Here is a 27047-nt window from a genome sequence, read left to right as displayed (position 1 = left end):
AATTTGTGATGTGCATAATCATAAACAAAGTCATTGTAGCCTATCATTTAACTTCCCCAGTGATGGACAACCATATTACCGGAGCTTCATCTTATTCCAACCATGACAACCGGCTGACTTGGCTCTGCTGTACCGCAGCCGAAGCCTGCCAGCAGCCTACCCACAGAAGGTTGCACCGTGTCCATTACAATGTAGAAAAAAGCGTATCGGGCTATCTTTCAATAGTTATCCATATTACCGGAGCTTCATCTTATTCTTTCTAACCATTTCTAAGGCGGATGCCAAAACCTTGGAGATAACAATAGACGGCGAGGTCAAACATAGTACAGTGGGACACACTGACAGAGAAAGAAAGAGGGTCTTACAGGGGACAGCACGTCCCCATCGAAGCGTCGAATGGGGTTTGGTTTCCTGTGGTAGGTGATAGGCTCAGGGAGGAGGGGTTTGTTTGTGGTGGTGGTGGTGGCGGTGGTGGCGGCGGTAGGAGGAGGGTAGGTAGGTGGAGGAGGGCGGTGGTACTGCTGATGTTGGAGCTGCTCCGGCTGCTTCTGCTTTTGTTGCTTCTGTCTCTTCTTCTTCTTCCTCACTTCTTTCTGCATCCTCTCTTCCTTCTGGTGGATCCTCATCAACTGGACCCTCCGCTGCTGTCGACTGAGAACAACTGGAGAGAGAGAGCAGGAGAGGACGAGAGGAGAGAGAAGAGGGGGAGGGAGAGAGAGCAGGAGAGGAGAGAGGAGAGAGAAGAGGGGGAGGGAGAGAGAGCAGGAGAGGATGAGTGAAAAGAGGGAGGGAGAGAGAGCAGGAGTGGACGAGAGAAAAGAGGGGGAGAGAGAGAGAATGAGAGGAGAGAACAGAGGGGGAGGGAGAGAGAAGGAGAGGATGAGAGAAAGAGGGGGAGGGAAATAGATAGAGTGAGAGTGGAGAGGGGAGACAGAGGGAGGGAGAGAGAAGGAGAGGATGAGAGAAAGAGGGGGAGGGAAATAGATAGTGAGAGTGGAGAGGGGTAGACAAAGGGAGGGAAAGAGAGAGACAGTAGGATAGGATAAGAGACAATGAGAAACAAAACAGGGTGAGAAAGAGAAATAGAGAGAACGAGCCTGCTCCAAACATTGTCATCAAACATGTGCTATTTCAAACAACTACACTCAGAACGGGGATTCCACAAAGATAATCCTAAAATGTGTTAAGACACTCCCCTATGCAGGCAGCAGGACGAATAATACTGTTTCCTGTTCATTATCAGCAGCAGGACGAATAATACTGTTTCCTGTTCATTACCAGCAGCAGGACTAATAATACTGTTTCCTGTTCATTACCAGCAGCAGCAGGACTAGTAATAATACTGTTTCCTGTTCATTACCAGCAGCAGCAGGACGAATAATACTGTTTCATGTTCATTACCAGCAGCAGGACTAATAATACTGTTTCCTGTTCATTTACCAGCAGCAGCAGGTCGAATAATACTGTTTCCTGTTCATTACCAGCAGCAGGACGAATAATACTGTTTCCTGTTCATTACCAGCAGCAGGACGGATAACACTGTTTCCTGTTCATTATCAGCAGCAGCAGGACTAATAATACTGTTTCCTGTTCAGTACCAGCAGCAGGACTAATAATACTGTTTCCTGTTCATTACCAGCAGCAGCAGGACTAATAATAGTGTTTCCTGTTCATTACCAGCAGCAGGACTAATAATAGTGTTTCCTGTTCATTACCAGCAGCAGGACTAATAATACTGTTTCCTGTTCATTATCAGCAGCAGCAGGACTAATAATACTGTTTCCTGTTCATTATCAGCAGCAGCAGGACTAATAATACTGTTTCCTGTTCATTATCAGCAGCAGCAGGACTAATAATAGTGTTTCCTGTTCATTATCAGCAGCAGGACTAATAATAATGTTTCTTGTTCATTACCAGCAGCAGGACTAATAATACTGTTTCCTGTTCATTACCAGCAGCAGGACTAATAATAGAGTTTCCTCTTCATTACCAGCAGCAGGACTAATAATATTGTTTTCTGTTCATTATCAGCAGCAGCAGGACTAATAATACTGTTTCCTGTTCATTATCAGCAGCAGGACTAATAATAATGTTTCCTGTTCATTATCAGCAGCAGCAGGACTAATAATACTGTTTCCTGTTCATTATCATCAGCAGGACTAATAATACTGTTTCCTGTTCATTACCAGCAGCAGGACTAATAATACTGTTTCCTGTTCAGTACCAGCAGCAGGACGAATAATACTGTTTCCTGTTCATTATCATCAGCAGGACTAATAATACTGTTTCCTGTTCATTACCAGCAGCAGGACTAATAATCCTGTTTCCTGTTCATTACCAGCAGCAGCAGGACTAGTAATAATACTGTTTCCTGTTCATTACCAGCAGCAGCAGGACGAATAATACTGTTTCAAGTTCATTACCAGCAGCAGGACTAATAATACTGTTTCCTGTTCATTTACCAGCAGCAGCAGGACGAATAATACTGTTTCCTGTTCATTACCAGCAGCAGGACGAATAATACTGTTTCCTGTTCATTATCAGCAGCAGCAGGACTAGTAATACTGTTTCCTGTTCATTATCAGCAGCAGCAGGACTAATAATACTGTTTCCTGTTCATTACCAGCAGCAGGACTAATAATACTGTTTCCTGTTCATTACCAGCAGCAGGACTAATAATACTGTTTCCTGGTCATTACAGGCAGCAGGACTAATAATACTGTTTCCTGTTCATTATCAGCAGCAGCAGGACTAATAATACTGTTTCCTGTTCATTACCAGCAGCAGGGCTAATAATACTGTTTCCTGTTCAGTACCAGCAGCAGGACTAATAATACTGTTTCCTGTTCATTACCAGCAGCAGGACTAATAATACTGTTTCCTGTTCAGTACCAGCAGCAGGACGAATAATACTGTTTCCTGTTCAGTACCAGCAGCAGGACTAATAATACTGTTTCCTGTTCATTACCAGCAGCAGCAGGACTAACAATAGTGTTTCCTGTTCATTACCAGCAGCAGGACTAATAATACTGTTTCCTGTTCATTATCAGCAGCAGCAGGACTAATAATACTGTTTCCTGTTCATTATCAGCAGCAGCAGGACTAATAATACTGTTTCCTGTTCATTATCAGCAGCAGCAGGACTAATAATACTGTTTCCTGGTCATTATCAGCAGCAGCAGGACTAATAATACTGTTTCCTGTTCAGTACCAGCAGCAGGACTAATAATAATGTTTCTTGTTCATTACCAGCAGCAGGACTAATAATACTGTTTCCTGTTCATTACCAGCAGCAGGACTAATAATAGAGTTTCCTCTTCATTACCAGCAGCAGGACTAATAATATTGTTTTCTGTTCATTATCAGCAGCAGCAGGACTAATAATACTGTTTCCTGTTCATTATCAGCAGCAGGACTAATAATAATGTTTCCTGTTCATTATCAGCAGCAGCAGGACTAATAATACTGTTTCCTGTTCATTATCATCAGCAGGACTAATAATACTGTTTCCTGTTCATTACCAGCAGCAGGACTAATAATACTGTTTCCTGTTCAGTACCAGCAGCAGGACTAATAATACTGTTTCCTGTTCATTATCATCAGCAGGACTAATAATACTGTTTCCTGTTCATTACCAGCAGCAGGACTAATAATCCTGTTTCCTGTTCATTACCAGCAGCAGCAGGACTAGTAATAATACTGTTTCCTGTTCATTACCAGCAGCAGCAGGACGAATAATACTGTTTCAAGTTCATTACCAGCAGCAGGACTAATAATACTGTTTCCTGTTCATTTACCAGCAGCAGCAGGACGAATAATACTGTTTCCTGTTCATTACCAGCAGCAGGACGAATAATACTGTTTCCTGTTCATTATCAGCAGCAGCAGGACTAGTAATACTGTTTCCTGTTCATTATCAGCAGCAGCAGGACTAATAATACTGTTTCCTGTTCATTACCAGCAGCAGGACGAATAATACTGTTTCCTGTTCATTACCAGCAGCAGGACTAATAATACTGTTTCCTGGTCATTACAGGCAGCAGGACTAATAATACTGTTTCCTGTTCATTATCAGCAGCAGCAGGACTAATAATACTGTTTCCTGGTCATTATCAGCAGCAGCAGGACTAATAATACTGTTTCCTGTTCAGTACCAGCAGCAGGACTAATAATACTGTTTCCTGTTCATTATCATCAGCAGGACTAATAATACTGTTTCCTGTTCATTATCAGCAGCAGGACGAATAACACTGTTTCCTGTCCATTATCAGCAGCAGCAGGACTAATAATACTGTTTCCTGTTCAGTACCAGCAGCAGGACTAATAATACTGTTTCCTGTTCATTACCAGCAGCAGGACTAATAATAGTGTTTCCTGTTCATTACCAGCAGCAGGACTAATAATACTGTTTCCTGTTCATTTTCCAGAAGCAGGACTAATAATACTGTTTCCTGTTCATTATCAGCAGCAGCAGGACTAATAATACTGTTTCCTGTTCATTATCATCAGCAGGACTAATAATACTGTTTCCTGTTCCTATGTACATATTCTTACTAATTCCTTTACACTTATGTGTATAAGGTAGTTGTTGTGAAATTGTTAGGTTTTATTACTTGTTAGATATTACTGCATGGTCGGAACTAGAAGCACAAGCATTTCACTACACTCACATTAATATCTGCTAACCATGTCTTTGTGACCAATAACATTTGATTTGATTTAATTTAATAATACTGTTCCCTGTTCATTACCAGCAGCAGTAGCAGGATAATTTGTGTCACACCTGGGGATCTCTCTTTTTTTGTGTGCCTAGACAGCATCTGTCAGAGAGGTAGAGGCAACATCTGTTAGCGTATCCACTTAATGGATTTCCCCTCCCTACCCTCTCTCTGCCCCCTACCCTCTCTCTACCCCCTACCCTCTCTCTACCCCTACCCTCTCTCTCTACCCCCTACCCTCTCTCTGCCCCCTACCCTCTCTCTGCCCCCCTACCCTCTCTCTGCCCCCTACCCTCTCTCTGCCCCCTACCCTCTCTCTGCCCCCTACCCTCTCTCTACCCCCTACCCTCTGTCTGCCCCCTACCCTCTCTTGTCCTCCACCCTGCCTCCCGCCATCCTCTCCCTGCCTCCACTCACCCTCTCACCTCTCTCTCCCCCTCCATCTTCCTATCCCCTGACACCCTTCAAGCTCAGTAATCAACATATTTTAACCCAGGGGGACTAGGGAGCAAGGGTAGAAGGGGGGGGCACCATGTTACCAGGCTGTTACTATGACAACCACCGGATCAGAACCACACCACCTCCAAAGCTTCTTTCCCTCCCTTTTTTTGCTTTTGATCACAAGCCATCACATTTTCACAGCTTTATCACATTAGATGTGTGACTTTTTGTCAATGCATCAATATGGTAAATGGTAAAAAACTGTGGTTCTCTGAAACCACTGATTCTGTGGTGGTATATAGACTACCTCCTACCACACTATACGCCGGGTAGAACCTGATGAAAGGGATATTTCTTAAATGTTAATCATCACATTCATCACTTCCATTACCACCCCAAACATCAACATACACTATGTGACCAAAAGTATGTGGACACCTGCATGACAAACATCTCATTCTCAAAAATCATGGGCATTAATATGGAGTTGGTCCCCCTAACTGCCTCCACTCTTCTGGGAAGGCTTTCCACTAGATGATGGAACATTGCTGCTATAACAGCCTCCACTCTTCTGGGAAGGCTTTCCACTAGATATTGGAACATTGTTGCTTTAACAGCCTCCACTCTTCTGGGAAGGCTTTCCACTAGATATTGGAACATTGTTGCTTTAACAGCCTCCACTCTTCTGGGAAGGCTTTCCACTAGATGTTGGAACATTGCTGCTATAACGGCCTCCACTCTTCTGGGAAGGATTTCCACTAGATGTTGGAACATTGCTGCTATAACGGCCTCCACTCTTCTGGGAAGGATTTCCACTAGATGCTGGAACATTGCTGCAGGGACTTTCTTCCGTTCAGCAACAAGAGCATTGGTGAGGTTGGGCACTGATGTTGGGAGATTAAGCCTGGCTCGCAGTCGGCATTCCAATTCATCCCAGAGGTGTTCGATGGGGTTGAGATTAGGGCTCTGTGCAGGCCAGTTAAGTTCTTCCACACCGACCTCGACAAACCATTTCTGTATAGACCTCGCTTTGAGCACGGGTGCATTGTCATGCTGAAACAGGAAAGGGCCTTCCCCAAACTGTTGCCACAAATTTGGGAGCACAGAATCGTCTAGAATGTCATGGTATGCTGTAGTGTTCAGATTTCCCGTCACTGGAACTAAGGGGCCTAGCGCGAACCATAAAAAACAACACCAGGCCATTATTCCTCCTCCACCAAACTTTACAGTTGGCACTATGCATACAGGCAGGTAGCGTTACCCTGGCATCCGCCAAACTCAGATTCGTCCGTCAGATTGCCAGATAGTAAAGTGTGATTCATCACTCCAGAGAACGCATTTCCACTGCTCCAGAGTCCAATGGCGACAAGCTTTACACCACTCCAGCCAATGCTTGGCATTGCGCATGGTGATCTTAGGCTTGTGTGCGGCTGCTCGGCAAATGGAAACCCATTTTATGAAGCTCCTGACTAACAGTTCTTGTGCTGACGTTGTTTCCAGAGGCAGTTTGGAACTCGGTAGTGAGTTTTGCAAACAAGGACAGATGATTTTTAAGGGACACGCGCTTCAGCACTCGGGGGTCCCGTTCTGTGATCTTGTGTGGCCTACCACTTCATGGCTGAGCCGTTTTTGCTCCTAGACGTTTCCACTTCACAATAACAGCTCTAGCTGGACAGAAATTTGTCAAACTGACTTGTTGGAAAGGTGGCATCCTATGACGGTGTCACGTTGAAAGTCAATGAGCTGTCCGTAAGGCCACTTTACTGTCAATGTTTGTCTGTGGAGATTGCATGGCGGTGTGCTCGATTTTATACAACTGTTAGCAATGGGTGTGGCTGAAATAGCCGAATCCACTTATTTGAAGGGGAGTACACATGCTTTTGTATATAGTGTATTAGTGTATGTGAAAATGGGGCGTGTCTATGTTTTAGAGTAAAAAAGTTAGATGAAGATAAGTGGTTAAAATCACACGATGAAAAGCTCATCATGTTCCATCTTTTTAATTACAAAACCAAAGAAATCTACAAAATGGCACCATTTTCACATATGTTGATGTTGGGGTGGTGCTGGAGAGGATAAATATGAAGTTCAAAATGTTTAAAGTTTCCCTTTCAGCCTTGTCCTGGGGCCTTTTCTTTTATTGTCTTGGACTAGGCTTAATCATGTCTAGGACGACATTCAAACTTGGCATGACAATGACCACCGGAGCTGGTGTGTGAGTATCCCTCTGTTAGGGTTAAAGGTCAGGGTTCAGACGTACCCTCAGTGTGTGAGTATCCCTCGGCGGTGACCTTCCATTGGATGAGGACCCCCAGCAATGCCAGTACAGGCCACACCCCCATGATGACCCAGGTGAACCAGCAGACAGGACGGGGTGGAGCCACCTTGATCCTCTCAAATATGTATCTGCAATATATAATATTTATATGTAATATCATTTGTAAAATATAATAATATAATAAAAAATGTAATAATATATAATATGATATGTAATATATAATATGTATCAGTAATATATAATATGTATCTGCAATATATAATATCATATGTAATATGTAATATCATATGTAAAATATAATAATATAATAATAAAAAATATAATAATATATAATGTATTATATAATATGCATCAGTAATATATAATATGTATCAGTAATATATAATATGTATTTGTAATATGTAATATCATATGTAAAATATAATATAATAAAATATAATATGTATCAGTAATATATAATATGTATATGTAATATGTAATATCATATGTAAAATATAATAATAAAAAATATAATAATATATAATATATGTAATATATAATATGTATCAGTAATATATAATATGTATCAGTAATATATAATATGTATCAGTAATATATAATATGTATCAGTAATATATAATATGTATCAGTAATATATAATATGTATCAGTAATATATAATTTGTATCTGTAATATATAATATGTATCAGTAATATATAATATGTATCAGTAATATATAATATGTATCAGTAATATATAATATGCATCAGTAATATATAATATGTATCTGTAATATATAATTTGTATCAGTAATATATAATATGTATCCGTAATATATAATATGTATATGTAATATATAATATGATATGTAATATATAATATGTATCTGTAATATATAATATGATATGTAATATATAATATGTAATATATAATATGTATCTGTAATATATAATATGATATGTAATATATAATATGTATCAGTAATATATAATATGATATGAAAATATATAATATGTATCAGTAATATATAATATGTATCAGTAATATATAATATGATATGAAAATATATAATATGTATCAGTAATATATAATATGTATCAGTAATATATAATATGATATGAAAATATATATGATATTAATATATAATATGATATGTAATATACAATATGTATCGGTAATATATCATATCATTTGTAATATATAATATGTATCAGTAATATATAATATCATATGTAATATATAATATCATATTGTAATATATAATATGTATCAGTAATATCATATGTAATATATAATATGTATCAGTAATATATAATACCATATGTAATATATAATATAATATATAATATGTATCAGCAATATATAATACCATATGTAATATACAATATAATATATAATATGTCTCAGCAATATATAATATCATATGTAATATATAATATGTATCAGTAATATCATATCATATGTAATATATAATATGTATCAGTAATATCATATCATATGTAATATATAATATCATATGTAATATATAATATCATATGTAATATATAATATGTATCAGTAATATATAATATGCATCTGTAATATATAATATGATATTAATATATGATATGATATGTAATATATAATATGTATCAGTAATATCATATCATATGTATTATATAATATCATATGTAATATATAATATCATATTTAATATATAATATGTATCAGTAATATATAATATGTATCAGTAATATCATATCATATGTAATATATAATATATGTGTCTTTAATATACCTGACGAGGGCAAACAGTTCAATGAAGTAGTCCACAGTGACGGTGATGACAGCCGAGCCGAACACAGCAGTGGAGAGGGTGGTGAAGAAGCGCTGCCATTGGAGGGTGAGGACGGCGAACAGCATGCCTGACCCCAGCAACACCCCCAGGGGCACCCACACCGTACGGGGGTGGTGGAACTCCTCCATTACCACCTGAATGGAGAGCTTTCTGTTAAGTTGAGTTTATTCAGATAGCCAATATAGTACATCAGGAAAACATTTCTTGGTTTGATAGCGCAAGCTCAGACAATGCAATCTCCCAGCTACTATCTAATCAACCTAACATTGATATTATCCCACTACTTTGCTGGCTAGCCTCTATTGGCTTAAAATGCCAAACCTAAAACAATATCTGACTATTCATTTCCAGGAATATTGCACTGTCGGTCTGGTGTGCGCGTTTCGGTCTGGTGCGTCCGTTTGCTACACACTATGTGTGTAGCCAGTTGATGTCATAACCGTCTTGTGGGTTGACAGAAATACTTCCCCCAAAACCTTCTCAATTAAATGTTAACTGCAAAGTAGGCATACCTGGCAGAAGTATATCATGAGGAAGTATATCATGAGCAAGTAAATCATGAGCAAGTAAATCATGAGGAAGTATATCATGAGGAAGTATATATCATGAGGAAGTATATCATGAGCAAGTATATCATGAGCAAGTATATCATGAGCAAGTATATCATGAGGAAGTATATATCATGAGGAAGTATATATCATGAGGAAGTATATCATGAGGAAGTATATATCATGAGGAAGTATATCATGAGGAAGTATATCATGAGGAAGTATATATCATGAGGAAGTATATCATGAGGAAGTATATATCATGAGGAAGTATATCATGAGGAAGTATATCATGAGGCAGTATATATCATAAGGAAGTATATCATGAGGAAGTATATATCATGAGGAAGTATATCATGAGGAAGTATATATCATGAGGAAGTATATCATGAGGAAGTATATATCATGAGGAAGTATATCATGAGGAAGTATATCATGAGGAAGTATATATCATGAGGAAGTATATCATGAGGAAGTATATATCATGAGGAAGTATATCATGAGGAAGTATATCATGAGGAAGTATATATCATGAGGAAGTATATCATGAGGAAGTATATATCATGAGGAAGTATATATCATGAGGAAGTATATATCATGAGGAAGTATATCATGAGGAAGTATATATCATGAGGAAGTATATATCATGAGGAAGTATATCATGAGGAAGTATATATCATGATGAAGTATATATCATGAGGAAGTATATCATGAGGAAGTATATATCATGATGAAGTATATATCATGAGGAAGTATATCATAAGGAAGTATATATCATGAGGAAGTATATATCATGAGGAAGTATATCATGAGGAAGTATATATCATGAGGAAGTATATCATGAGGAAGTATATCATGAGGAAGTATATATCATGAGGAAGTATATCATGAGGAAGTATATATCATGAGGAAGTATATCATGAGGAAGTATATATCATGAGGAAGTATATCATGAGGAAGTATATCATTTCTATCTATTATTTATTATTTGCAAACTTGCCATGAAATGAGCAGCAGCAGTACAGAACCACCGCTAGAAGAGAACAGTAGACATTCCTCACTCGCTAGAAGACATTAGACATTCCTCACTCGCTAGAAGACATTAGACATTCCTCACTCGCTAGAAGACATTAGACATTCCTCACTCGCTAGAAGACATTAGACATTCCTCACTCGCTAGACGAGCACATTAGACATTCCTCACTCGCTAGAAGACATTAGACATTCCTCACTCGCTAGAAGACATTAGACATTCCTCACCCGCTAGAAGACATTAGACATTCCTCACCCGCTAGAAGACATTAGACATTCCTCACTCGCTAGAAGACATTAGACATTCCTCACTCGCTAGAAGACATTAGACATTCCTCACTCGCTAGAAGACATTAGACATTCCTCACTCGCTAGTAGAGCACAGTAGACATTCCTCACCCGCTAGAAGACATTAGACATTCCTCACTCGCTAGAAGACATTAGACATTCCTCACTCGCTAGACGAGCACATTAGACATTCCTCACTCGCTAGAAGACATTAGACATTCCTCACTCGCTAGAAGACATTAGACATTCCTCACTCGCTAGAAGACATTAGACATTCCTCACTCGCTAGACGAGCACATTAGACATTCCTCACTCGCTAGAAGACATTAGACATTCCTCACTCGCTAGACGAGCACATTAGACATTCCTCACTCGCTAGAAGACATTAGACATTCCTCACTCGCTAGAAGACATTAGACATTCCTCACTCGCTAGAAGACATTAGACATTCCTCACTCGCTAGAAGACATTAGACATTCCTCACTCGCTAGAAGACATTAGACATTCCTCACTCGCTAGAAGACATTAGACATTCCTCACTCACTAGAAGACATTAGACATTCCTCACTCGCTAGAAGACATTAGACATTCCTCACTCGCTAGAAGACATTAGACATTCCTCACTCGCTAGACGAGCACATTAGACATTCCTCACTCGCTAGACGAGCACATTAGACATTCCTCACTCGCTAGACGAGCATATTAGACATTCCTCACTCGCTAGACGAGCACATTAGACATTCCTCACCCGCTAGAAGACATTAGACATTCCTCACTCGCTAGAAGACATTAGACATTCCTCACTCGCTAGAAGACAGACATTCCTCACTCGCTAGACGAGCACATTAGACATTCCTCACTCGCTAGACGAGCACATTAGACATTCCTCACTCGCTAGAAGACATTAGACATTCCTCACTCGCTAGAAGACATTAGACATTCCTCACTCGCTAGACAAGCACATTAGACATTCCTCACTCGCTAGACGAGCACATTAGACATTCCTCACTCGCTAGACGAGCACATTAGACATTCCTCACTCGCTAGACGAGCATATTAGACATTCCTCACTCGCTAGAAGACATTAGACATTCCTCTAGAAGACATTAGACATTCCTCACTCGCTAGAAGACATTAGACATTCCTAGAAGACATTAGACATTCTCCTAGATGTGCAACTAAAGGGGAATTACGTTCAAAAATAAACGTGTTAATTTTCTCCCAGACTTAAACAAAACACACACACAACAAACACACAACTCCCCCCCACACACACACAGATAAAGACAGTATTCTCTTATTTACCAGTGAGGCGATGCCCAGCAGTAGTCCCAGCAGTAGCCCCACCATGTATAGTCCAACAGAGCGCACCAGCATGGTGACCAGGCCACAGAGGGTACCGATGCCCAGGCCGATGCCCACCGAGGCCTCCACACTCAGCTGGGTGTCCAGAACACGCTCCTTATAACACAGCAGAAAGATGATGACGGAGCCAAACATCAAGCCTGTTAGGAACATCACCGCCTTGAAGCAACGGTAACCTGGAGAGGAGAAGAGGAGAGAGAGAGACAGGTTAAAGCCTGCGAGAAGGAGAGGAGATGAGAGGAGAGCCTGAAGGGCAGACAGACAGACAGACAGACAGACAGACAGACAGACAGACAGACAGACAGACAGACAGACAGACAGACAGACAGACAGACAGACAGACAGACAGACAGACTGGTTAGAGACTGCAACACAGACAGACAGGAGAGAAGTTAGAGCCTGAAGGACAGACAGACATGTTAGAGTCTGAAGGACAGACAGACAGACAGACAGACAGACAGACAGACAGACAGACAGACAGACGAACAGACAGGCAGACAGACAAACAGACAGACAGACGAAAAGACAGACAGACAGACAGACAGACAGACAGACAGATGAACAGACAGGCAGACAGACAAACAGACAGACAGACAGACAGATGAACAGACAGACAGATGAACAGACAGACAGATGAACAGACAGACAGACAGACAGACAGACAGACAGACAGACAGACAGACAGACAGACAGACAGACAGACATAAACAGCTAACATATTTTAGATTGCTAAATTAGTTTCGGTGCCAGCTATTAAACTTGTTAACATGGCTGAATTACTGGCCCGGGGCCCCCCAAACCCATTTGATTTTGTTAGTCAGTGTCACTCAGATTTCATACTGCAAACATTGCAAATATTTCTCTCCAGCCTATGGCAAAATGTGTAGCATTGCAAGAAATTAGTTATAACATTGCTCTCCCCCCACTCCCATCAAAATTGCCCATCCCTGGATTAGAGCCTGCAGGCCAGACAGGAGAGAGGTTAGAGAATATCACTGACTTGAAGCAGAGACACACACCCACACAGACAAACACCCGCACACAGACACACACCCACACAGACACACACCCACACAGACACACACCCACACAGACACACACCCACACACCCACACAGACACAAACACACCCACACAGACACACACCCACACAGACACACACCCACCCACAGAGACACACACCCACACAGACACACACACACCCACACAGACACACACCCACACAGACACACACCCACAGAGACACACACCCACAGAGACACACACCCGCACAGACACACATCCACACAGACACACACCCACACAGACACACACCCACACAGACACACACCCGCACACAGACACACACCCGCACACAGACACACACCCACAGAAACACACCCACACAGACAAACCCCCACACAGACACACACACACACACACACACACAGACACACCCACACAGACACACACAGACACACACCCACACAGACAAACACCCGCACACAGACACACATCCACACACAGACACACACCCACACAGACACACACCCGCACAGACACACATCCACACACCCACACAGACACACACCCACACAGACACACCCACACAGACACACACCCACACACCCACACAGACACAAACACACCCACACAGACAAAAACACACCCACACAGACACACACCCACACAGACACACACACCCACAGAGACACACACCCACACAGACACACACCCACACAGACAAACACCCGCACACAGACACACATCCACACATACACACACCCGCACACAGACACACACCCGCACACAGACACACACCCACACAGACACACACCCACACAGACACACACCCACACAGACACACCCACACAGACACACACACCCACAGACACACACACCCACACAGACACACCTGCACACAGACACACAGACACACACCCACACAGACACATCCACACACCCACACAGACACACACCCACACAGACAAACACCCACACAGACACACACAGACAAACACCCACACAGACACACACCCACACACCCACACAGACACACACACACCCACACAGACACACACCCACACAGACACACACCCACACAGACACACACCCGCACACAGACACACCCACACAGACACACATCCACACAGACACACACACACACACAGACACACATCCACACAGACACACCCACACAGACACACCCACACAGACACACACCCGCACACAGACACACATCCACACAGACACACACCCACAGAGACACACACCCACAGACACACATCCACACAGACACACCCGCACAGACACACCCACACAAACACACACCCGCACACAGACACACACCCACACAGACACACGCCCACACAGACACACACACACCCACACAGACACACCCACACAGACACACACCCACCCCCACACAGACAAACACCCGCACACAGACACACATCCACACAGACACACCCACACAGACACACACCCACACAGACACACACCCGCACAGACACACACCCGCACACAGACACACATCCACACAGACACACACCCACAGAGACACACACCCACAGAGACACACATCCACACAGACACACACCCACACAGACACACACCCACACACCCACACAGACACACCCACACACCCACACAGACACACACCCGCACACAGACACACATCCACACAGACACACACTCACAGAGACACACACCCGCACAGACACACACCCACACAGACACACACCCGCACACAGACACACACCGCACACAGACACCCACCCACACAGACACACACCCACACACCCACACAGACACACACCCACACAGACACACACCCGCACACAGACACACATCCACACAGACACACACACACAGACACACACCCACACACACCCACACAGACACACATCCACACAGACACACCCACACAGACACACACCCACACAGACACACACCCGCACACAGACACACATCCACACAGACACACACCCACAGAGACACACACCCGTACAGACACACATCCACACAGACACACACCCGCACACAGACACACACCCACACAAACACACACCCGCACACAGACACACACCCACACAGACACACGCCCACACAGACACACACCCACACAGACACACACACACCCACACACACACCCACACAGACACACACCCCACACAGACAAACACCCGCACACAGACACACATCCACACAGACACACCCACACAGACACACACCCACACAGACACACACCCACACAGACACACACCCGCACACAGACACACATCCACACAGACACACACCCACAGAGACACACACCCACAGAGACACACATCCACACAGACACACACCCACACAGACACACACCCACACACCCACACAGACACACCCACACACCCACACAGACACACACCCGCACACAGACACACATCCACACAGACACACACTCACAGAGACACACACCCGCACAGACACACACCCACACAGACACACACCCGCACACAGACACACACTCGCACACAGACACCCACCCACACAGACACACCCACACAGACACACAGACACACCCACCCACACAGACAAACACCCACACAGACACACACCCACACAGACACACACCCACACAGACACACACCCGCACACAGGCACACACCCACACAGACACCAACCCACACACACCCACAGACACACACACACCCACACAGGCACACACCCACACAGACACACACCCACACAGACAAACACCCGCACACAGACACACATCCACACAGACACACCCACACAGACACACACCCACACAGACACACACCCGCACACAGACACACATCCACACAGACACACACCCACAGAGACACACACCCGCATAGACACACATCCACACAGACACACACCCGCACACAGACACACACCCACACAAACACACACCCGCACACAGACACACACCCACACAGACACACACCCACACAGACACACAACCACACACCCACACAGACACACACACACCCACACAGACACACACACACAGACACACACCCACACAGACACACACCCGCACACAGACACACACCCACACAGACACACACCCACCCACACACCCACACAGACACACACACCCACACAGACACACACCCACACAGACAAACACCCACACAGACACACACCCACACAGACAAACACCCACACAGACACACCCACACAGACACACACCCACACACACACCCACACAGACACACCCACACAGACACACACCCACACAGACAAACACCCACACAGACACACACCCACACAGACACACACCCACACCCGCACAGACACACACCCACACAGACACATATCCACACAGAAACACACCCGCAGAGACACACACCCACACACAGACACACACCCACACACACACACACACACACACACACACACACACACACACAGATAGACACACACACACACAGACACACACCCCACAGACACACACCCGCACACAGACACACACCCACACAGACACACACACACAGACAAACACCCACACAGACACACACCCACACACACCCACACAGACACACCCACAGACACACACCCACACAGACACACACACCCACACAGACAAACACCCCACACAGACACACATCCACACAGACACACCCACACAGACACACACCCACACAGACACACACCCGCACACAGACACACACCCACAGAGACACACACCCGTACAGACACACATCCACACAGACACACACCCCACACAGACACACACCCACACAACACACACCGCACACAGACACACATCCACACAGACACACCCACACAGACACACACCCACACAGACACACACCCACACAGACAAACACCCACACAGACACACCCACACACCCACACAGACACACACCCACACAGACAAACACCCACACAGACACACACCCACACAGACACACACCCACACAGACACACACCCACACAGACACACACCCGCACACAGGCACACACCCACACAGACACCAACCCACACACACCCACAGACACACCCACACAGACACACACCCACACAGACACACACCCACACAGACAAACACCCGCACACAGACACACATCCACACAGACACACACCCACAGAGACACACACCCGCATAGACACACATCCACACACCCGCACACAGACACACACCCACACACAGGCACACACCCACACAGACACCAACCCACACACACCCACAGACACACCCACACAGACACACACCCACACACCCACACAGACAAACACCCGCACACAGACACACATCCACACAGACACACACCCACAGAGACACACACCCGCATAGACACACATCCACACAGGACACACCCGCACACAGACACACACCCACACAAACACACACCCGCACACAGACACACACCCACACAGACACACACCCACACAGACACACACACACAGACACACACACACCCACACAGACACACCCACACACACACCCACACAGACACACACCCACACAGACACACACCCACACAGACAAACACCCGCACACAGACACACATCCACACCCACACAGACACACACCCACACAGACACACACCCGCACACAGACACACATCCACACAGACACACACCCACAGAGACACACACCCGCACAGACACACATCCACACAGACACACACCCACACAGACACACACCCGCACACAGACACACACCCGCACACAGACACCCACCCACACAGACACACAGACACACACCCACCCACACAGACACACACCCACACAGACAAACACCCGCACACAGACACACATCCACACAGACACACCCACACAGACACACACAGACACACACCCGCACACAGACACACACCCACAGAGACACACACACAGACACACATCCACACAGACACACACCCGCACACAGACACACACCCACACAAACACACACCCGCACACAGACACACACCCACACAGACACACACCCACACACCCACACAGACACACCCACACACCCACACAGACACACACCCGCACACAGACACACATCCACACAGACACACACTCACAGAGACACACACCCGCACAGACACACACCCACACAGACACACACCCACACAGACACACACTCGCACACAGACACCCACCCACACAGACACACACCCACACAGACACACACCCACCCACACAGACAAACACCCACACAGACACACACCCACACACCCACACAGACACACACCCACACAGACACACACCCGCACACAGGCACACACCCACACAGACACCAACCCACACACACCCACAGACACACACACACCCACACAGGCACACACCCACACAGACACACACCCACACAGACAAACACCCGCACACAGACACACATCCACACAGACACACCCACACAGACACACACCCACACAGACACACACCCGCACACAGACACACATCCACACAGACACACACCCACAGAGACACACACCCGCATAGACACACATCCACACAGACACACCCGCACACAGACACACACCCACACAAACACACACCCGCACACAGACACACACTCACACAGACACACACCCACACAGACACACACCCACAAACCCACACAGACACACACACCCACACAGACACACACACACAGACACACACCCACACAGACACACACCCGCACACAGACACACATCCACACAGCCACACCCACACAGACACACACCCACACAGACACACACCCGCACACAGACACACACCCACAGAGACACACACCCACAGACACACATCCACACAGACACACACCCGCACACAGACACACACCCACACAAACACACAGCACACAGACACACATCCACACAGACACACCCACACAGACACACACCCACACAGACACACACCCACACAGACAAACACCCACACAGACACACACCCACACAGACACACACCCACACAGACACACACCCACACAGACACACATCCACACAGACACACACCCACAGAGACACACACCCGCACAGGCACACACACACAGACACACACCCGACAGACACACACCCGCACACAGACACACACCGCACACAGACACCCACCCACACAGACACACACCCACACAGACACACAGACACACACCCACCCACACAGACACACACCCACACAGACAAACACCCACACAGACACCCACCCACACAGACACACACCCACACAGACACACACCCACACAGACACACACCCGCACACAGACACCAACCCACACACACCCACAGACACACCCACACAGACACACACCCACACAGACACACACCCACACAGACAAACACCCGCACACAGACACACATCCACACAGACACACCCGCACACAGACACACACCCGCACACAGACACACACCCACACAGACACACACCCACACAGACACACACCCACACACCCACACACACACCCACACAGACACACCCACACAGACACACACCCACACAGACACACACCCACACAGACAAACACCCGCACACAGACACACATCCACACCCACACAGACACACCCACACAGACACACACCCGCACACAGACACACATCCACACAGACACACACCCACAGAGACACACACCCGCACAGACACACACCCACACAGACACACACCCACACAGACACACACCCGCACACAGACACACACCCGCACACAGACACCCACCCACACAGACACACACCCACACAGACACACAGACACACACCCACCCACACAGACACACACCCACACAGACAAACACCCGCACACAGACACACATCCACACAGACACACCCACACAGACACACACCCACACAGACACACACCCGCACACAGACACACACCCACAGAGACACACACCCGTACAGACACACATCCACACAGACACACACCCGCACACAGACACACACCCACACAAACACACACCCGCACACAGACACACACCCACACAGACACACACCCACACACCCACACAGACACACACACACCCACACAGACACACACCCGCACACAGACACACATCCACACAGACACACACCCACAGAGACACACACCCGCACAGACACACACCCACACAGACACACACCCGCACACAGACACACACCCGCACACAGACACCCACCCACACAGACACACACCCACACAGACACACAGACACACACCCACCCACACAGACACACACCCACACAGACAAACACCCACACAGACACACACCCACACACCCACACAGACACACACCCACACAGACACACACCTGCACACAGGCACACACCCACACAGACACCAACCCACACACACCCACAGACACACGCACACCCACACAGGCACACACCCACACAGACACACACCCACACAGACAAACACCCGCACACAGACACACATCCACACAGACACACCCACACAGACACACACCCACACAGACACACACCCGCACACAGACACACATCCACACAGACACACCCACAGAGACACACACCCGCACAGACACACATCCACACAGACACACACCCGCACACAGACACACACCCACACAAACACACACCCCACACAGACACACACCCACACAGACACACACCCACACACCCACACAGACACACACACCCACACAGACACACCCACACAGACACACACCCACACAAACACCCGCACACAGACACACATCCACACCCACACAGACACACGCCCACACAGACAAACACCCGCACACAGACACACATCCACACACACACACCCACAGAGACACACCCGCACAGACACACACCCGCACACAGACACACACCCGCACACAGACACCCACCCACACAGACACACACCCACACAGACACACAAAACACACCCACCCACACACACACCCACACAGACACCAACCCACACAGACACACACCCACACAGACACACACCCACACAGACACACACCCACACAGACACACACCCACACACACCCACACCCGCACAGACACACACCCACACAGACACATATCCACACAGAAACACACCCGCAGAGACACACACCCACACACCCGCTCAGGCACACACCCACACACACACACACACACAGATAGACACACAGACACACAGACACACACCCACACAGACACACACCCGCACACAGACACACACCCACACAGACACACACACACAGACAAACACCCACACAGACACACAACCACACACACCCACACAGACACACACACACCCACACAGACACACACACACCCACACAGACACACACCCACACAGACACACACCCACACAGACAAACACCCGCACACAGACACACATCCACACAGACACACCCACACAGACACACACCACGCACACACCCACAGAGACACACACCCGTACAGACACACATCCACACAGACACACCCGCACACAGACACACACCCACACAAACACACACCCGCACACAGACACACACCCACACAGACACACACCCACACACCCACACAGACACACACCCACACACCCACACAGACAAACACCCACACAGACACACACCCACACACCCACACAGACACACCCACACAGACACACACCCACACAGACACACACCCACACAGACAAACACCCGCACACAGACACACATCCACACAGACACACCCGCACACACACACATCCACACAGACACACATCCACACAGACACACCCGCACACAGACACACACCCGCACACAGACACACACCCGACACAGACACCCACCCACACAGACACACCCACACAGACACACAGACACACACCCACCCAGACAGACACACACCCACACAGACAAACACCCACACAGACACACACCCACACACCCACACAGACACACACCCACACAGACACACACCCACACAGACACACACCCCACACAGGCACACACCCACACAGACACCAACCCACACACACCCACAGACACACACACACCCACACAGACACACACCCACACAGACACACACCCACACAGACAAACACCCGCAAACAGACACACATCAGCACAGACAGACACCCACACAGACCCGCACAGACACACACCCGCACACAGACACACACCCGCACACAGACACACACCCACACACCCGCACACAGACACACACCCACACAGACACACACCTGCACACAGACACACAGACACACACCCACACAGACACACATCCACACACCCACACAGACACACACAGACAAACACCCACATAGACACACACAGACAAACACCCACACAGACACACACCCACACAGACACACACACACCCACACAGACACACACCCACACAGACACACCCACACACCCACACATACACGCACCCGCACACAGACACACATCCACACAGACACACACACAAAGACAAACACCCACACAGACACACACCCACACACACCCACACAGACACAGACACACACACACCCACACAGACACACACCCACATAGACACACACCCACACAGACACACACCCACACAGACACACACCCACACAGACAAACACCCACACAGACACACACCCACACAGACAAACACCCACACAGACACACCCACACAGACAAACACCCACACCGACACACACACCCACACCCGCACACCCACACAGACACCCACCCACACAGACAAACACCCACACAGACAAACACCCACACAGACACACACCCACACACCCACACAGACACACACCCACACAGACACACACCCGCACACAGGCACACACCCACACAGACACCAACCCACACACACCCACAGACACACACACACCCACACAGACACACACCCACACAGACACACCCACACAGACAAACACCCGCACACAGACACACATCCACACAGACACACACCCGCACAGACACACACCCGCACACAGACACACACCGCACACAGAGACACACCCACACAGACACACACCCGCACACAGACACACACCCACACAGACACACACCTGCACACAGACACACAGACACACACCCACACAGACACACATCCACACACCCACACAGACACACACCCACACAGACAAACACCCACACAGACACACACAGACAAACACCCACACAGACACACACCCACACACCCACACAGACACACACACCCACACCGACACACACCCACACATACACACACCCGCACACAGACACACACCCGCACACAGACACACATCCACACAGACACACACACACAGACCCACACAGACACACATCCACACAGACACACACCCCACACAGACACACACCCGCACACAGACACACATCCACACAGACACACACCCACAGAGACACACACCCGTACAGACACACATCCACACAGACACACACCCGCACACAGACACACACCCACACAAACACACACCCGCACACAGACACACACCCACACAGACACACACCCACACAGACACACACCCACACACCCACACAGACACACACACACCCACACAGACACACCCACACAGACACACCCACACAGACACACACCCCCACACAGACAAACACCCGCACACAGACACACATCCACACAGACACACCCACACAGACACACACCCACACAGACACACACCCACACAGACACACACCCGCACACAGACACACATCCACACAGACATACACCCACACACACACACAAACACACACCCACAGAGTAATGTCAAACACACACACACACACACCAACAGCTGCTATCAGCCTATTATAATGATTGCTAAATACTGCACCAATTTAAAACACTTGCCCCCTAATCCTCCCGTCCCCAAAACGTGTAACTATTGGACTATACATTGTGCCTTCCTGTATTATACTGATGCTAAAATGTTTATTTAATTCTAATTTGATTCACTTTATGTTCGTATATTCTTATCTTTTATTAGTTCTTATTGTTGTTGCATTGTCGAGAAGGAACCTGCTAGTGAGAATTTAGATGCGAAGATGACACCAACAGGTAGCTCTGCTTCTAGCTCCTAAGCATCTTTGCAGTATTTTTTTTTTTGCGTGTTAGTTCAATACATTATCGGCCCAGAACTTGTTTTGTTTATTACATCATGCCAGTAAGAATGTTTGGATATCAGAGCGGCGGTAACTCACCAGCATTACGGCCAGGAATACGACTTTTCCAAAATGGAATCTTTGTTTGTACCCCATCAGGGCAATTGAACTTATCCCAGAGGCTGCTCCAAAACCCCGCCGGCGAAGAAGAGGTATTCGGAGTGGACTACTAGTCCGACTCAGGAGGCGGGGCACACCATCCACCGCTTCCGAGGATATTACTCGCTAATGTTCAGTCTTTGGATAATAAAATAGATGAGCTCAGGGCGAGGATCTCCTTCCAGAGAGACATCAGGGATTGTAACATACTCTGTTTCACAGGAACATGGCTCTCTCCGGATATACTGTCCCCATCCATATAGCCAGCTGGGTTCTCAGTACATCGCACAGACAGGAATTAAGAACTCTCCGGGAAGAAGAAAGGCGGGGTGTATGTTTCATGATTAACTACTCATGGTGTGATTGTGATAACGTACAAGCCGATACCACGACGGCCTTCAACAAACTACACTGGACTTTATGCAAACTGGAAAGGCCTGCATTTATTGTAGCTGGGGATTTTAACAAAGCAAATTTGAGGAAAACGCTTCCAAAGTTCTATAGTCAACACATTGACTGTGGTACTCGCTCTGGAAAAACATTGGATCACTGCTACACAACTTTTCGGAATGACTACAAGGCGCTCCCCCGCCCTCCCTTCGGCAAACATGATCACGACTCCATTTTGCTTTTCCTTTCCTATAGGCAGAAACTCACTCAGGAAGTACCCATGCAAAGGACTATTCAATGCTGGTCTGACCAATCGGAATCCATGCTTTAAGATTGTTTTGATCACGTGGACTGGGATATGTTCCGTGTAGCCTCTGAGAATAACATTGACGAATACAAGGATACGGACGACTAAGTTCATCAGGAAGTGTATAGGAGACGTTGTACCCCCTGTGACTATTAAAACCTACCCTAACCAGAAACCATGGATAGATGGCAACATTCACGCAAAACTGAAAGGGCGAACCACTGCATTTAACCATGGGAAGGTGACTTGGAATATGGCCGAAAACAAACAGTGTCCCTCCGCAAGGCAATCAAACAGGCAAAACATCAGTACAGAGACAAAGTGAAGTCACAATTCAATGGGTCAGACACGAGTTGTATGTGGCAGGGTCTACATACAATAACGGACTACAAAGGGAAAACCAGCCACGTCACAGACACAGACATCTTGCTTCCGGACAAGCTAAACACTTTCTCTTCGCCCGCTTTGAGGATAACACACTGCCACCGATGTGGCCCGCTACCAAGGACTGTGGAGTCTCCTTCTCCGTGGCCAATGTGAGTAAGACATTTAAGTGTGTTAACCCTCGCAAGGCTGCCGGCCCAGACGGCATCCCTAGCCACGTCCTCAGAGCATGCCAGACCAGCTGGCTGGAGTGTTTACGAACATATTCAATCTCTCCCTATCCCAGTCTGCTGTCCTCACTTGCTTCAATATGTCCACCATTGATCCTGTAGCCAAAAAAAGCTTAGATAACTGAACTAAATGACTATTGCCCCGCCCCGTAGCACTCACTTCTGTCATCATGAAGTGCTTGAGAGGCTAGTTAATGATCATATCACCTCTACCTTACCTGACACCCTAGACCCACTTCAATTTGCTCACCACCCCAACAGGTCCACAGACGATGCAATCGTCATCACTCTGCACACTGCCCTATCCCATCTGGACAAGAGGAATACCTATGTAAGAATGCTGTTCATTGACTATAGCTCAGCCTTCAACACCATAATACCCTCCAAGCTCATCATTAAGCTCAGGCCCTGGGTCTGAACCCCGCGCTGTACAACTGGGTCCTGGACTTCCTGACGGGCCGCCCCCAGGTGGTGAAGGTAGGAAACAACAGCTCCACTCAGCTGACCCTCAACACTGGGGCCCCACAAGAGTGCATGCTCAGCTCACTCATGTACTCCCTGTTCACCCATGACTGCATGGCCATGCACGCCTCCAACTCACAATCATCAAGTCTGCAGACGACAAAAGAGTAGTAGGCCTGATTACAAACAATGACGAGACAGCCTACAGGGAGGAGGTGAGGGCTTTGGTGGAGTGGTGCCAGGAAAATAACCTCAAACTCAATGTCAACAAAATGAAGGACCTGATCGTGGACTTCAGGAAAAAGGAGAGGGTGCACCCCCCTATCCACATCGAGGGGGCCGCAGTGGAGAAGGTGGAACGCTTCAAGTTCCTCGGAATACATTGGTCCACCCACACAGACAGTGTGGTGAAGAAGGCGCAACAGCGTCTCTTCAACATCAGGACGCTGAAGAAATTTGTCTTGGCCCCTAAAACCCTTTTACAGATGCACAATAGAGAGCATCCTGTCGGGCTGTATCACCGCCTGGTATGACAACTGCGCCGCCCGCAACCGCAGGGCTCTCCAGAGGGTGGTGCGGTCTGCCCAATGCATCACCGGGGGTAAACTACCTGCCCTCCAGGACACCTACACCACCCGATGTCACAGGAAGAAAGATCATCAAGGACAACAACCACCAGGTCAGAACAGGTGCATCAAAGCTGGGACCGACAGACTGAAAAACAGCTCCTATCTCAAGGCCATCAGACTGTTAA

At 47.1% G+C, this 27047-nt stretch overlaps 1 protein-coding gene across 2 annotated transcripts in view; it reads right to left on the bottom strand.

Annotated features, from left to right (window-relative positions):
• The window catches only part of LOC112241805 (transmembrane protein 198-B), a 76013-nt gene that overhangs the window by 2663 nt on the left and 46303 nt on the right, over positions 1-27047 (bottom strand). For both annotated transcript variants that reach the window (XM_042307022.1, XM_042307023.1), the window contains exons 3-6: positions 12427-12662; positions 9194-9387; positions 7420-7565; positions 366-661 (exon numbers count right to left, since the gene is read on the bottom strand). In XM_042307022.1, the coding sequence (XP_042162956.1) occupies positions 366-661; positions 7420-7565; positions 9194-9387; positions 12427-12662 (872 nt within the window). The remainder of the gene's footprint in view (positions 1-365; positions 662-7419; positions 7566-9193; positions 9388-12426; positions 12663-27047) is intronic.

Source organism: Oncorhynchus tshawytscha, linkage group LG26, assembly GCF_018296145.1.
Source record: "Oncorhynchus tshawytscha isolate Ot180627B linkage group LG26, Otsh_v2.0, whole genome shotgun sequence".
NCBI classification, from domain to species: domain Eukaryota; kingdom Metazoa; phylum Chordata; class Actinopteri; order Salmoniformes; family Salmonidae; genus Oncorhynchus; species Oncorhynchus tshawytscha.
This window is presented reverse-complemented; position numbering and strand designations above follow the sequence as displayed.